Source organism: Panthera tigris, chromosome A2, assembly GCF_018350195.1.
Source record: "Panthera tigris isolate Pti1 chromosome A2, P.tigris_Pti1_mat1.1, whole genome shotgun sequence".
NCBI lineage: Eukaryota > Metazoa > Chordata > Mammalia > Carnivora > Felidae > Panthera > Panthera tigris.
Genome location: NC_056661.1, coordinates 26,619,679 through 26,634,705, shown reverse-complemented (window position 1 = coordinate 26,634,705; position 15,027 = coordinate 26,619,679). Strand labels below are relative to the sequence as shown.

Sequence of the window (15,027 nt, the reverse complement as noted above, 5' to 3'; positions counted from 1 at the left end):
ATGCTTAGGATTCTCTCTCTGCCTTGCTCTCTGCCTCTCCCCAGCTCATGTGTGCACATCCCCCCCCCCAAAATAAATAAATATTTTTTTAAAAATATCAATTATATAAGTAGGTATTTTATATATTATTTCTAATAGGACTCCATATCTCAAAAACTCTAAGGATAACAATTTCATTTATATATTCATCCCAAATAATTAAATACATAGGAATAAATTTTACCAAGAAAATGAAAGTCTTGTTCACTGAAAACTACAAAACATTCCTAAAGGAAGTTAGAGAATACCTAAATAAATGGAAAGACATCTTATGTTCATGGATTGGAAGACAATATTGTTAAGATGCTGGTATTACCCAAAGAGATCTAGAGATTCAATGCAATCTCTCTTAAGATTTCAGTGACCTCTTTGCAGAAATGAAAAAGCCAATCCTCAAATTCATATGGAATTGCAAGGGGACCCAAATAGCCAAAAACAATATTGAAAAAGAACAAAGTTGGAGGATTCACACTTCCCAATTTCAAAACTTGCCTCAAGAATTGCAGCAATCAAAACAGTTTGGTATATTTAGAATGGACATATAGACTAATGGGATAGAATTGAGTCCAGAAATGAACCCATACATCTGATTTCTTTATGGGAGTGCCAAGAACATTCAATTAGGAAAGAAGAGACTTTTCAACAAATGGTTCTGGGACAGTTAGATATCCACATGCAAAAGAATGAGGATAGACCCCTACCTCACACCATATATAAAAATTAACTCAAACGGGTCAATGACCTAAATTTAAGAGCTAAATAAGACTCTTAGGAAAAAAATAGAACTTAATCTTTATGACCTTAGATTTGGCAATGGATCCCTAGATATGACTGGCCCTAAAGCACAGCAACAAAATTTTAAAAATAGATAAATTGGACATTAAAATTTTAAAACTTTTGTGTATCAAAAGACATTATTAAGAAATTAAAAAGACAACCTAGAGGATGGGAGAATATATTAACAAATCATATATCTAACAGAACTCTTACAACTCAATAATAAATACACACAACCAATTAACAAATAGTCAAAGGACTTAGCTACTGTAGTATTTCTCCAAAGAAGATATATAAATAGTTGACAAACATGAAAAAATGCTTAACATCTTTAGTCATTAGGGAAATGTAAATCAAAACCACAATGAGATACTACTTCACACTCACTAGGATGGCTATAATTTTTATTTTTAATGGAAAACAGCTGTTGACAAGGATGTGGAGAAATTGGAATCCGCCTACTATGGAAGACAGTTTGGCAGTTCCTAAAAATGTTAAACACAGAATTACCATATGACCCTGCAGTGCCACTCCTATGTATATACCCAAAAGAATGGAAAACAGATACATGTACATGCATAGTCACTGCACTGTTATTCACAATGACCAAAACACAGAAACAGCCCAAATGTTCATCAGCAGATGAATGGATAAACAAAACATGGTATGTATCATACACACAGACAAAAAGTCACATATTGTATGATTCTGCTTATATGAAATGTCTGGAATAGATAAATCCATATAGAATGGTTGCCAGGGATGGGGGTTGGAGGGAATGGATAGAAACTGGCTAATGGGTAAAGAATTTTACTTTGCAATGATGAAAATGTGTTTTTGGAACTATATATATAAAGGTGGTGGTTGTACAACATTGTAAATGGACTGTGTGCCAATAAACTGTTCACTTTAAAATGCTTAATTTTATATTAATGTGTATTTCCCATCAACAAAACATTTTCAAAAAAACTAAGGGCATGATTCATTTCAGGATAGCCAAGTGTCTGGTGTACTTAAGGCTTATTTACCCCTTTAAACATCAAGACCTTTTATTATAAAAACCACATGCTAAGACATGGTGGTTTTGTGTCCATTGTAATGAAATAGTTGACATAAGTCTTTGTTATTGAAAATAAACACTTCTATATGTACCAAGCATTGTTCTTAGGCCCTTATATACACTAACTTACTTAATCATCACAATAACCCTATAAGTTTAGCATTATTTTTTTAATCCATGTTTTACAGATAAGGAGACCAGGGCACAGCAAGGTAAACTAGCACGCCAAAGTCACACAGCTAATAGGTGATAGAACTAGAATGTGAACCCAGGATGCCTTGATTCAGAGCTGTGCTTTTAACCACTATATTATACTGTTTCTTAATATCTTTCTGCATTATACAGTGAGCTCCATAAGGGCAGGATTCAAACCTCTGCCATGCCCAGAGAAAATCTGACAGTTACGTGGCAAATGAGTGAATGAACAAATAAAAATTAAACAGACTTTGTAGCAATATGGTTAAGGACTAAATGTTTGTGTCCCCCTAAAATTCATATGTTGACACTTAATCCCCAATGTGATGGTGTTTTAAGGTGGGGGCCTTGGGAAGTGTTTAGGTCATGAGCCCTCATGAATAGGATTAGTGCCCTTATAAAAGAGACCCAGAGAGCTCCCTTGCCTCTTCTGCCATGTGAGGTAAGAGTAGGAAAACAACAGTCTCTGAACCAGGAATAGGAACAGGGCCCAGATCAGATGCCAAATCTGCTGGTATCTTGATCTTGGACTCCCCAGACTCCAGAATTGTGAGAAATAAATTTCTGCTGTTTCTAAAACGCCCAGTCTATGGTGTTCTGTTCTATAGCAGCCCAAACAAACTTAAGACAAATATTTTGTCAGTTAGAGACTTTTGTAGTTTCTACTTGGCTCCCACTGGTGTTTCAGAGGTGAGATTATATATAAAATCACTGTGCTAGGTACTACAGGCTGTTCTCAGATAAATAAGATGAATATGGTTGAGTCTTGAGACCACTGAACTATTAAGAAATTAATCTTTATTTAAATTATATGAATTAGGAGAACTCAGAAACTGATACATCTATAAATTTAACTACTTTAGGGACACCTGGGTGGCTCAGTCAGTTAAGCATCTGACTCTTGATTTCAGCTCAGGTCATGATCCCACAGTTGGTGGGATCAAGCCCTGCATCAGGCTCTGCACTGACATCCTGGAGCTTGCTTGGGATTCTCTCTCCCTCTCTCTCTGATCCTCCCCCACCCAAAATAAATAAACATTAAAATATTAAGTAAATGTCACTATTTTATAAGACATTCCCCCCAATAAAATGGGGGTGATGATTTTTAATGCACAAAGAGCTTTATACATATATTAAAATTGATGACTAATTTTTAAAGCTAGCTAAGAGCCTCATCAATGGTATTCAATGCCTATAGAATGATTCATTTTATGATGGCATTATGGCCAAAGAAAGCCGAACAGGGCTACAGAATCACTCAAACATTCTAACTCATACTGGGAGCAAAAGACAGCAAAAAACCCACCATCTGGTTGTGTTTTGATGCTGCATGAGCAGATCTGTAAGTTTTCTCATAGTCTTCTCCTTCATGTACCATTTTGCCGTTTTGAGCTGACCCCTCCAGCCAACATTGTTTTCTTTCAGATTTGTTAGCAAAAGTACTTTAAAATTTGTGTCATTTTCCAAGTTAATCAAGCAGTCTGCATGTTTCCGTACACAGTCTGTTACAGAAGATACAACTTGTCTGGAAGAACAATGCAGATAGTCCCTGGTCCCTTAGTGTCTGATTACCAGCTTGATTTGTTATCTGCCATCTGGGGAGAAAGATGGGGTATGGAAAGAATGTGTGCATGGCATACTTCTCAGGATATAGCCGAGCAAAGAAAAACCAAAGATGAAAAGTGGAGGACTTGGCAGCTGTTTGTAATCTAGGTCAGCTGTTTTAAGGGGCTTTCATCATGACCGTTTACTGAGCATCCCCTTTGAGCCAGATGGTGATACACCATCGGGATTCTCTCATTGGTCTCTCTCCCACACTAAGAATCCTTTGGCAGAATTGTCTTTCTTTCAGTTCCTAGAATGCACTACAGCCCTTCTGCCTTCAGAGTCTTCAAATGCTGTGTTCCCTCCACCTGAATGATCACTCCATCTACTTCAGCTGGCCACTTTCTGCTTATCTTACATGATTCAGCTTAAATGTCTCCTTATTATAAAAGACTTTCCCTGAGACCCATTACCTCTTTCATAACACCTGGAACTTTTCTTTCAGAGCATTTAACAAAATACAATTAAATTGTTATTTATAGTATAATTTATTACATATTCCCTACTAGATGTGAGTTTCCAAGAAGACCAGGGACAGGGTCACTCTGGCTAGATTCCCAGCCATTAGATAAGCTCCTGGCACATAGGAGAGGCTCAATAAGTATTTGCTAAATGATAAAACGAATAAATGAATGAATGAAGGCAGACCATGCCCTCTATGTACTCACAGTTTAGCGCTATTTAATTTGTATGTAGGATCTATGCTGCTTTTAGAATTCTTATTTTTTAATTAAGCCATGAATGCTAAAAAAAATAAGTGACCTAGAAATTGGGCATGGAGAAGGGATATTTATTGGTGAGCTGGGTGGTGGGGAGCCGAGTTAACTTCCACTCCAGTCTATCAGAACATCCAACTCCCAGGTCGTGAAGCTCTTTCATAGTTTGGTTTCACAAAAATGAGACTAAAGGTCCTTTCCATGTATTCCTCCACAAAGTTTGAGAGCCAGTAGTTGGTAAATGGGCTTATTAATAGTCTTTATTTTAAAATAATAAACCAATAGTTTTTCTTTGATTTTGCCTTTTATTTCAGGTTTTATACTGCCCACAGTTTCCCTCGATGAACAATCTAATAAATAGTGAGACAATCATGGGTGCAAAGGGAGACTAGGTACATAGAAAGGAGAGATGACACAGCATTTTACTGTGAAATCTGATTTGCATGTCAACCACATTCCTGTAAAATTCAGGCGGAGTTTTGTAATAGTCTCTGCCTTCGAATTTTGATTCCCAGGGGTTAGCTGCTTATTTCTCGTTAGTTGGAAACTCAGATTTTGTTTGAGATACATTTCAAACTTTGTGCGGCATTGTTCCCTATACCATCCATGCAGTCCCTACAAGCTCAAGTTTCCATGACTTGTCATTATGTGACTGAGAATGCAGCATTTTATTTCAGGGCCTTTTAGCCTTCTCTACCTCTTTTAATATAAAATCTTAGTTTATCAATATTAGCATTGTTGTGGAAATGACCTTTTTCTACCTCAGAGGAGTTTGGAATGATATGTCAGATATACATCTGGAGTTAGTTTATTTACTTTTCCAAATGTTTTCTATCTCGAGAGTTTATTTACTCAACTACTTTATATTGATTTTCTAAATGTCAATGACAAATAAGAAATGGACCAACAAAGAACACCTGAAAAGTAAGATTTGTAAATCTACTGCATCTTTAATGACTGGAGCTTAGGACACTTAGAAACCATTACATTACATTACATTACATTACATTACATTACATTACATTACATTACATTACATTGTTGATGGGTATTTAAGTTTTTAGTTAAATGATTCATTTCCTTTTCAAGATTAGAACATGAGGATCTAATTAGGAAACTGCCACGACTTGGGTGCATATAAACCTAACATCATTTGCCTTTATAAATGTGGTTAGAGTTTATACTTACATAAGATGTTTTTCAAGGGATGCTTGGTTGAATTTTTCTTATTACTTACATTCACATATACATGCACAATTTTTTTCCACCAAATTCTAAAATTAGAAATTTTACTTATAAAAATTAAATACCTATAGACATTTTCATGTAGAAGAAAATAAAAGCTACACTTAAGCTAAACCATCAAAAGTTATTTTACACTTTGGTATATTTCATTTTAGCCTTTTTGCCATTCACACATTTTATTTATTGATTTTCTACAGTAGAGTTAGAGTTTTATATATATTATTTTCATTTAACCTCCTATCACAAGTCTTTCCCCTATCATTAAGCCATCTTCATAAATAGAATTTCTTGTGGCTTTTTACTGGTAATTCAAGTTGTTTATTTTTCAGAAATTATAAACACCTATTTATATAGATCTTCATCTGGGTTTCTGATGTTCTTTTACTTTAGAATAGATTTGTAAAGTAAAACTACTCAGTAAAATGGCATGTACATTTTTAAAGCCTTTTATACATATAGTAAAATTACTTTTGTAATGCTAATACCAATTTATAATTCCTGCTTGCTACATATGATGAGACTTAATATCTCTGCCATAAAAGAGGTCCTACGTACAAATAAATAAGAAAATAATATTCTCATACCTAAATGAGTTAAGAACATGAACAGAAGATTTACTAAACTGAAAATTTGCATATCCACATAAGTATATATGAATGATATCAAATCTCATTAGAAATACAAATTACAGTAATAAAAATACTATTTTAATAATAACAAACTGTTCTGTCTTTGAAAGTATTAAAAGGTAAGATGTTAACATTAGGGGAAGCTGGGTAAAGAGTATTAGAAACTCTACTATTTTTGTAACTTTCATAGATCTAAAATTATTTCAGTATAAAAAAGTTTAAAAAATTGCTTTATTCATATAGGGGCTCTAGGTACTTATTCAATTATGTCATTGCGTGTACTGATCTCATATGAATGAGCCAGCATACTCCCAGAAATCTGCATCAGAGCGCCCCTAACTAGATCGTTTCTTGAGTCACATTTCTAGTATTGAAACATAAGTGTAAAATATATTCAGTGATTGCTCTCATTTATTGCACAAGTCTCCGAACCTGCTGTGTATGTTATACACCTTATCTCATTTAATATTTCATACAGTCCTAGAAGGGAAGCAGTGCAATTACAACACTCATATACAGATGAGAAAGCCGAGGATGTAAGGTCATGTAACTCGTTCAGAGTTATACTCTAAAAATATTTTACTTTAATTGGTTTCATTTATAAGGTATGTCCATTTGGCAAAAATGACTTACATTTGGGAAATGAATGTTTGCCTCTGTTTTCAGCTGGATATGGGGTTCCCTTTCCAACCAATGAACCTACAGACATTATTCCTCGAAGCTGCCAGCTGACAACAGATGTTCCACAAGTCACACAGCTGCTAAACATGACTAAGCTCCGCCAAACCGAAATAAAATTTGGAGGTCATCCCCTGAATTCAGCAGAATCAGGTATGCACTCAGACACCTAAATTATAAGCATATTTATTTGTAAGACCAAAAAAATAAGTAAACAAAAAAACAAAACGGAAAAAAACCGCACTGCAATGATGCTTTATAGCTTGAAGTTAAATACTGTCACTCCAGCATCGACCCGTGTCTGTGATAAATCATTGTAAACTTCTCTTTAGCAACTAAAATACTTTCTCGGTTTTTACATACCAAATCAAAACATCCTTGGTTATTCCTCTCCTTTTCCTGTATGCTTCCAAGCCCAGCCAATTATCCCTCCTAAACAATCTGTCTCCAACTCTATCCTGTTGCTACTTTCATTGATCTGGTCCCCACCGTGGCCCTAGCCTCCCAGTTAATCTCCACGTTGCTGTCAGGATTATCTTTCTGACTGTAGAAATAGAAATGTGATCCTGGGGCGCCTGGCTGGCTCAGTCGGTTGAGCGTCCAACTTCGGCTCAGATCGTGATCTCGCGGTTTGTGGGTTCAAGCCCCGCATTGGGCTCTGCACTGACAGCTCAGAGCCTGGAGCCTGCTTCGGATTCTGGATATCCCTCTCTCTCTGCCCCTCCCCCACTTGTGCTCTGTCTCTCAAAAATAAATGTAAAAAAAATTAAAAAAAAAAAAAAGAAAGAAATGTGATCCTGTTGCTCTTTGATTAAAGACCTTTAATGCCCTTTCCCACCATTTTAGAAGACAAAATGAAACACCCCTTGGGAACTCACACAAAGCCAACCTCCCCTAGCCCAACCTCCTCTAGAGTTTCATGTCTCATACCCCATGTGTGACTTTCTGACCACTCTCTGTGGGCTTGTACACGTTCATATTTGGGGATTGCTGTTTCTTGGCCTAAAACGGCTGAATCCAACTTCAGCTCAGGTCATGATCTCACGGTTTGTGGGTTTGAGCCCCAGGTCGGGCTCTGTGCTGACAGCTCAGAGCCTGGAGCCTGCTTCCGATTCTGTGTCTCCCTCTCTTTCTCTGCCCTTCCCCTGCTCATGCTCTGTCTCTCTCTCTCTCTGTCTCTCTCTCTCTCTCTCTCTCTCTCTCTCTCTCTCAAAGGTAAAAAAAAAAAAATGCATTAAAAATTTTTTAAAAAAGAAACCTAATATTCTTCAGCTGAGTGGTTCTCATCTTCCTGTTTGTTAGAATCATCTGGGACATTTTAAAAATAACTTATGTAAAAAAAAAATTATTTTTTCCTAATGTCTGTGATTCATCTCCAGAGATTCTGACTTAATTGGCCTTGGATGGATATTTAAATGCTTTCAGTGATTCTGATGTGTAGCCTGGGTTGAGAACCACTGGATCACACATCCAAAGCTGTGGCTCAGCTGACACTCACATGGAAGTAATCCTGAGGAAAGTGAAATGATGGTCATAATAAGGCACTTACAGAGAAAGAAGTAGGTCCTGAGAGTATTCAATCAATACTTGCATAAATTTTTATTATAAATAAATATAAGACTTATGGAAGTGTAAGATGGTGCAGACGACTAAGCAAAGACAAGGAGATAGCAAAATGCATGGGTGAGTTTTCTGAGGGATTAGTAAGTATGAAGAATGGCCTCCGAAGGCTGAATGGCTGGGTCAGAAGAATACCTGAAGAGTATTCTCCTCCTACTGTCCTAAAGGAGAGACACAGTAATGCCCTTTTTAGGAAGATGAATTTGACATCAAGATTCAAGATGAATCTTTAAGTCAGGTAAAACCAGAGATTAAGAAATACAACTCAGATGTCTTTACAGCCATCTGAGCAAATAATGTCAGTGATGACCCTGAGTAATGCTACAGGAGAAACACAGGCGGGACTTGTTGATTCCCAGGTAACAGATGGGGAAAAGAGCAGGGTCAAAGTTTGAGAGAGGTCAAAGTAGAATCCAGAGAAAGGAGCTAGCATGATGAAATGAAGGAGTTACAGAAATGGACTGTTTCACTCTCTATTTATCCTGGATTTATTTATTATTGGTATATTTTCTGTATGTCGATCATCATCAGCATTACATGTCCTAAATTGTATATTCCTAGAGAATTGGGACCTATGTTGTAACTTTTTCAGTTTAAACCTTGTCAGGGGACTATGTGTAAATAGACACTATATTCCTAAACCCTTTATTATGAAATTTCCAAACTTCCAGAAAAGTGGAGTGAAGACGTAATAAACCCCCATGTTCCTATCACCTGCTTCCATAATTGCCAACTTTAGGCAAGGCATTTTGGTAGCACAGGGCACAGGTTGTGAGAAATTGTGTATTTTTATAGGTACTATCTTTAAGGGGGGCAGGGATAGACAGAAACATAAATGGATGAAAAAGATCTCACTAACCAGACAGCTGCTGTAAACACCTCAGGTCACAAATCAATCTTAATGGAAGATTCACCACAGAATGAAATGAGTTACAGTGTTGTTTTTTTTTTTTTTTTTTTGATAACCAAACACTCTATCTGTATCTGATAGGCTGTGAATGCTTTCAGTAACAGTAATGACTAAGCTGTAAAGCCTATCAAATATAAGAGCAATTGTGAATACTCGTTTTTCTTTTATCTCTCTGGCTTAATGTTTTAAGAATTAATTATGTCTTTAAATGAAAACGCAAGTCTATATCCAGATTTTTTTAGTATCTTTTTTAAATTTAAAGTTCAAGGACACATGTAATGCCTGAGATTAAAGAGGAATTTGAGTAAATGTCAATTGCATCATTAACTCAATCTTATAATTAAACAGAAACTTTTTCGTAGGCCGTATTTGATCCTAACTTGTAGAAGAGGATATTAGTATATATTTTGCAAATTCCATGAATGGGATCTCAATTGATAGTAATAGTCAACTTGAGTCATGTATACAGAAAATTAATAATCATCATCTAATAGCAAACTTCTCCTGCCCTGTGAATCCCAATTTCTATTCCTTTATAACCATAAGGGTTATGATTGTTCCTCTTAACGTAAATCCCATTGCACATGCAAGGCAGCTAAGATTACTTGAAAATAGAGTAGTCTCCCTTTATCTGAGGTTTCAGTTACCTGTGGTCAACTGTGGTTCACGTCCTTGTGATGTATCCTCAGAAAGCCAGTAGTAGCCTAACTCTAGGTCACACGCCTACATCATCCATCTCACTTCATCTCATCGTGTAGAAATTTTATCATCTCACATCATCATAAGAGTGGTGAGTACAGCACAATAAGATATTTTGAGAGAAAACATATTCATGTAACTTTTATTACAGTATATTGTTATAATTGTTCTATTTTATTATCAGTTATTGTTGTTAATCTCTTACTGTGCCCAATTTATAAATTAAACTTTATCAGAGGTATGTATGTATAGGAAAAAACAGTATATATGTGGTTTGGCATTATTCATAGTTTCAAGCATCCATTGGTGGTCTTGGAACGTATCATCTGGGGATGGGAGGAGGCTACTGTATATTGAACTTTGTGGTTCTCTTTCTACAAATACTTTGCAGTTGCTAATTTTGTCATTTGTGGGCTTTGAAACTTACTATAAATGAATATAATTATAATTATTCTTCTCTGTATAAGATATTTTATTTGAAAGGTGCAGCTAATGAATAATGCCCAAGGGCAGACTTTCTAATCTTGGAAAAGCCAGAAGATATTTCTTCATTTTAACTATTTGTTTTTGTGTCTGTCTGAAAAATGGATTCCCCATGATGAGATTTTGAATTGCATGAGAAAATTACTGTGTGCTCTTATAATTGACTGTACAGTACTCATGCCAATTGTGTTTTTTATTATAAATGCACACACTGAGAGCCCAGTGAAGCTGCCACAGAAAGAAGTAGTTGCTTCCTATGGATGCTTTCTAGTATGTTCCCTTGAGCAAAAGAGGAAACCTTGAAGCTTCCACTTTAGAGTGCGTTTTGCTGAATGTCACATAACTTGATCAAGAGCACTAATAAAATTAATAAGATAATTGTGTTTCCCAAAAGCCAACGTTCCCACACTTCTGCTCTGTTCACTTTGTCAGTTCCCAGTGCACATTAGCTAATGACTGTTAGCCTGCAGAGAATTGTGGGGTCTTTAATGATCTTATTTTCATTAATGGGACCCCAGTTTAATTGAACCAGAGAATCTGTCTGGTTATTGAAGTTGAGCATTCGGCTACTAATGACAAGATGCAATGGTCCACTAAGCACAAATCAAAACTAGTAATTTGCTTAAAAATTAGAATGCAGTTTTCCCAAGTACCCTCCTTTCCACAGCGGAGGTCTTAGTGGGCTTCTACTCCTTTTTTAAATAAGAAGAGACTGGCATCTCTATCTCACAGCACAGTTGCACATAGGTAAGTTAATGCATTTAGCACAACCCTGAAATAATCATCTAACTATAGTTGGCACTGGTGAGATCCTTATTAGAATTTCTTCTTTGGGTTTCACATTATGAAAGCAAAATTCAAATCAGGTAACAAAATTCACTGTAAAGTAGAACCTAAAAGAAGAAGGATTTGAATCCTGACTCCAGGAAAAAACAAAACAATTTTTTAAACTCACACTTTCAGTAAAGCCTTGTCTTAAGATTATTGGTTTAAAGAGATGTCACAATTTCTGGATCCAATGTCTGATAATAAGAGTAAACTCCACTGTCTCTTACATTTGAATTATATATCCTCTTTCCCCATCTTTAGCAAAAATAAGGCATAACTGGTCATATTCCTTCATTAAAAATTTTTAAGCATGAAAGGAATTTAGTCTGGGTATTGATCAGTATCTGTGAAATTCGTTAACAGCAGAAATATCACAAATCATACATAGAGTGAATTTTAATTTTTCTGTGATATTTCCACCAAATATTACTACAATATTAAATGTGAAAAACACATCTAATCCATTTGATAATTGTGCTACTTTTGCAGGACTGACTTGTTCCAACCTTTCCATTTCTCCTTTAGATGTCTATTACAGCATGGGTTATCATAAAAACCTGTGCATAGTAGGGAGTTGATTAAATACCCAGACAATAAGATATTATGGATACAGCTATACAGATGACCTGATCTGCTTATGATGGTCTGGAAAGGTCTCAAAGCTGTGTCAGTGAAGCATGGAAACATAGGATGCTATTTCTGTATGAGCCCACTGACTTAAGTAAATAAGATAGCTACCTAGGAATGCTGGTATATGCATACATTTTTTTAAGGAAATACAAAAAAATTTACAATGACCTTTAAGAACGAGGACTAGTAGAGGCTAGGGGCAGGAAGATAAGACTTTTACTTCTCATGTCTTCCTCCCTTTAGAGAATTTTAACTTTCTTAATTCATGATTTGTGATATTACTAGATGTATTATGTTAGAGCAATTATGAGACATTTTTAGTTTCTTCTATATGCTTTTCTGTCTTTTGAAAAACCCAGAGAATTGCTATAAAATTAAAATATATTTCTTTATTTAATGTCAGTATTTTCATTTAAGATATATATTGGGAAGTAAATCCAAAAGTAGTGACAAAATAAAATCTTTTAAGTATATAGTTAAATATTAAATTTCTTTATGATATAATAGGGAAATATGTATTTTAACCTATACTGTATTAGTATGAATTATGCTCACATACATTTTTACACATAGTTCACATAGTGGTGAACCTGGGACTGTAATCATCAAGGTCCTCATCCTCTCTGTTGTAACATCACTCTGCTTTCGTTTCCATCACAGCACTTATCCTTACCTGGTATCTTTTTGTTTACTTAATTGTTTGCTTATTGTTGTGTCCCCAACTGGAATGTGAGCTTCAAAACTGCAGGGGTCCTAGTATCCCTAGCACCTAGCTCAGTCTTTAACACTTACAGGAACTGAATAGATATTTGTGAATTAAGTGATCAATGAGTGATGCTAGCCATATAATTTGAGCAGGTGAGTATATTAAGCAGCAAATCATCATCATCATCACCACTAATATTTAGTGAGTTTTTGCTATATCTTTTACATAGTGTATTAGTCAGGTTTCTCCAGAGAAACAGAACACACACATATATACAACTTACATATAATACAGGCTTTGATAGATAACTTCCACCATTAGGTTTTAGAATAAAGAGAGAGAGACCTATCATAAGGAATTGGGTCACGCAGTTTTAGAGACTGAGAAGTCTCAGGATCTGCAGTCATCAAGCTGGAGACCCAGAAGAGCCGATGATATAGTTCCTGTCCAAACCCAAATGCCTGAGAACCAGGAGACCTGATAGTGAAAGTGCCAGTCGGAGGGCAGCTGCAGACTTCTTAAGGAGTCAGGCAGAGAGATCAAATTCTCCCTTCCTCCACTTTTTTGTTTTATTCAGCCCCTCCATGGATTGGGTGATGATGCCCACCTACCATGGGGCTTGGGGCGGAATTTACCAATTCAAATGTTAATTTCATCCAAACTTGCCCTCACAGTCACTCTCAGAGTCATAGTTAATCTGGGCACCCTGTGGCCCAGTCAAGGTGATAGATACATAAAATTAGCCATCACACATCATTTATCCCATTTAATCCTCTGATACACCTTTTTGTGTAGAAACCATCAGAATCACCATTTTGAAGATAAGGAAACTGAGGCTCACAGAGATAAAGTAATTAGTGAGTGGTAGACCTAGGATTGACCAGGCAGTCTGTTTTAGAGATGCATTCTTAATTACTCACTCCCATTAAGCAATTTCTGGGGAGCCTTCTCTCATATTACAGGAAACTGTCCTAGTTCCAAAGCCAAATGATGGAAATTATGTACTAAGGCCTGTGTTATGTATAAGCTCCATTCTTTATTCAAAATGGAAAGTTTTCCTGAGATGATAAAATGGTTTCCCTGAAAATGTTCCTTTACTCATTAATAGTAAACACCAAAAACTAGGCCATTGATAGCTTTTTAATAAATTAAGAGTTTGTGAAGAAAAGTAATATCTTGTGCTTTATTGCTTTTTATCTTGTTGCCATAGCCTAACTTTACACACAGATGACATTGTCTAAGGTCATACACAAGTTTAGTGGAGAAAGAGCTATTCTAATTTTAGTTTTTAATGTGTTTTATTGCCTTTCAAAAAATGTCTTAAATTTTTTATTAATGAGATATGGCTAAATACTGGTATTAATTATTTGCAAAAATTGAAGAGTGATTTTCATCACCTAAGGCCTTCCCTGCTTTAGTCACTCACCTACCTACCTGTCTTTTCATCATGCTTCCAGAGTTTACAGACTGCCAGTCCTCCCAGCTGGTCTAAAAGAGTTTTGAAATAAAATTTTCTGCATAGGATGTGCACTCTCAAATTAGCCACACTTCCCCCACCTCACATTCTGTAAGTGCCTGCCTTTCACATATGTGTTACCTGCCTGGCATTGAACCCACTTCCGTTTCCATTTGTCCTTCTCCCCACACCCTACTTTCATTCCTCTGAAAAAGGATATTACAGTATTATATTCTATATTTGATACCTCATAAACCCCATTTGTCTTCACCACATACATTAACTATCATGTCCTTAAAGTTCTGGTACTTACCTATACAGGCATTAACAGACCCACTTTTCAGATAGCAAAATAAGTGTTTCATCAGATGTCTTCACAAAACTGCACAGAAAATAAATAGCGGACATGGGAAGAATCCCCTGCAATGCCCTCGTGGCCCACTGAGGGCAGCATCGTGTGTGGTAAGCCTTGGGACACTGGAGTTCTGAGCCCCTGCTCTGTGTGGACAGATCTCTGAACATCATGAGCCTCCATTTCTTCATCTACGGAGGACATAGGATAATATCACAAGTGATTGGAAATTGCACAGAGGCTATGTACGTATCATATCCGTCATCTTTTAGATTCCAAGTTGAATGTCTCTCCTCGCTAACCCCAATACTAGATACCAGCCCTCTGTTAAATACACTTAATAACCTTCTGAACTTTTCCTGCACACCTCTTATCACACTGGTAATCATGTAGTTATTT

At 36.1% G+C, this 15,027-nt stretch overlaps 1 protein-coding gene across 13 annotated transcripts in view; it reads left to right on the top strand.

Annotated features, from left to right (window-relative positions):
• CFAP20DC (CFAP20 domain containing) overlaps positions 1-15,027 on the top strand; it is a 237,477-nt gene that overhangs the window by 122,632 nt on the left and 99,818 nt on the right. For all 13 annotated transcript variants that reach the window (XR_006214866.1, XR_006214867.1, XR_006214868.1 and 10 more), the window contains one exon: positions 6,933-7,097. Coding sequence is in view for 10 of the 13 variants with exons in the window: in XM_015538533.2 (XP_015394019.2) it covers positions 6,933-7,097 (165 nt within the window). In the remaining 3 variants the exon portion in view is untranslated. The remainder of the gene's footprint in view (positions 1-6,932; positions 7,098-15,027) is intronic.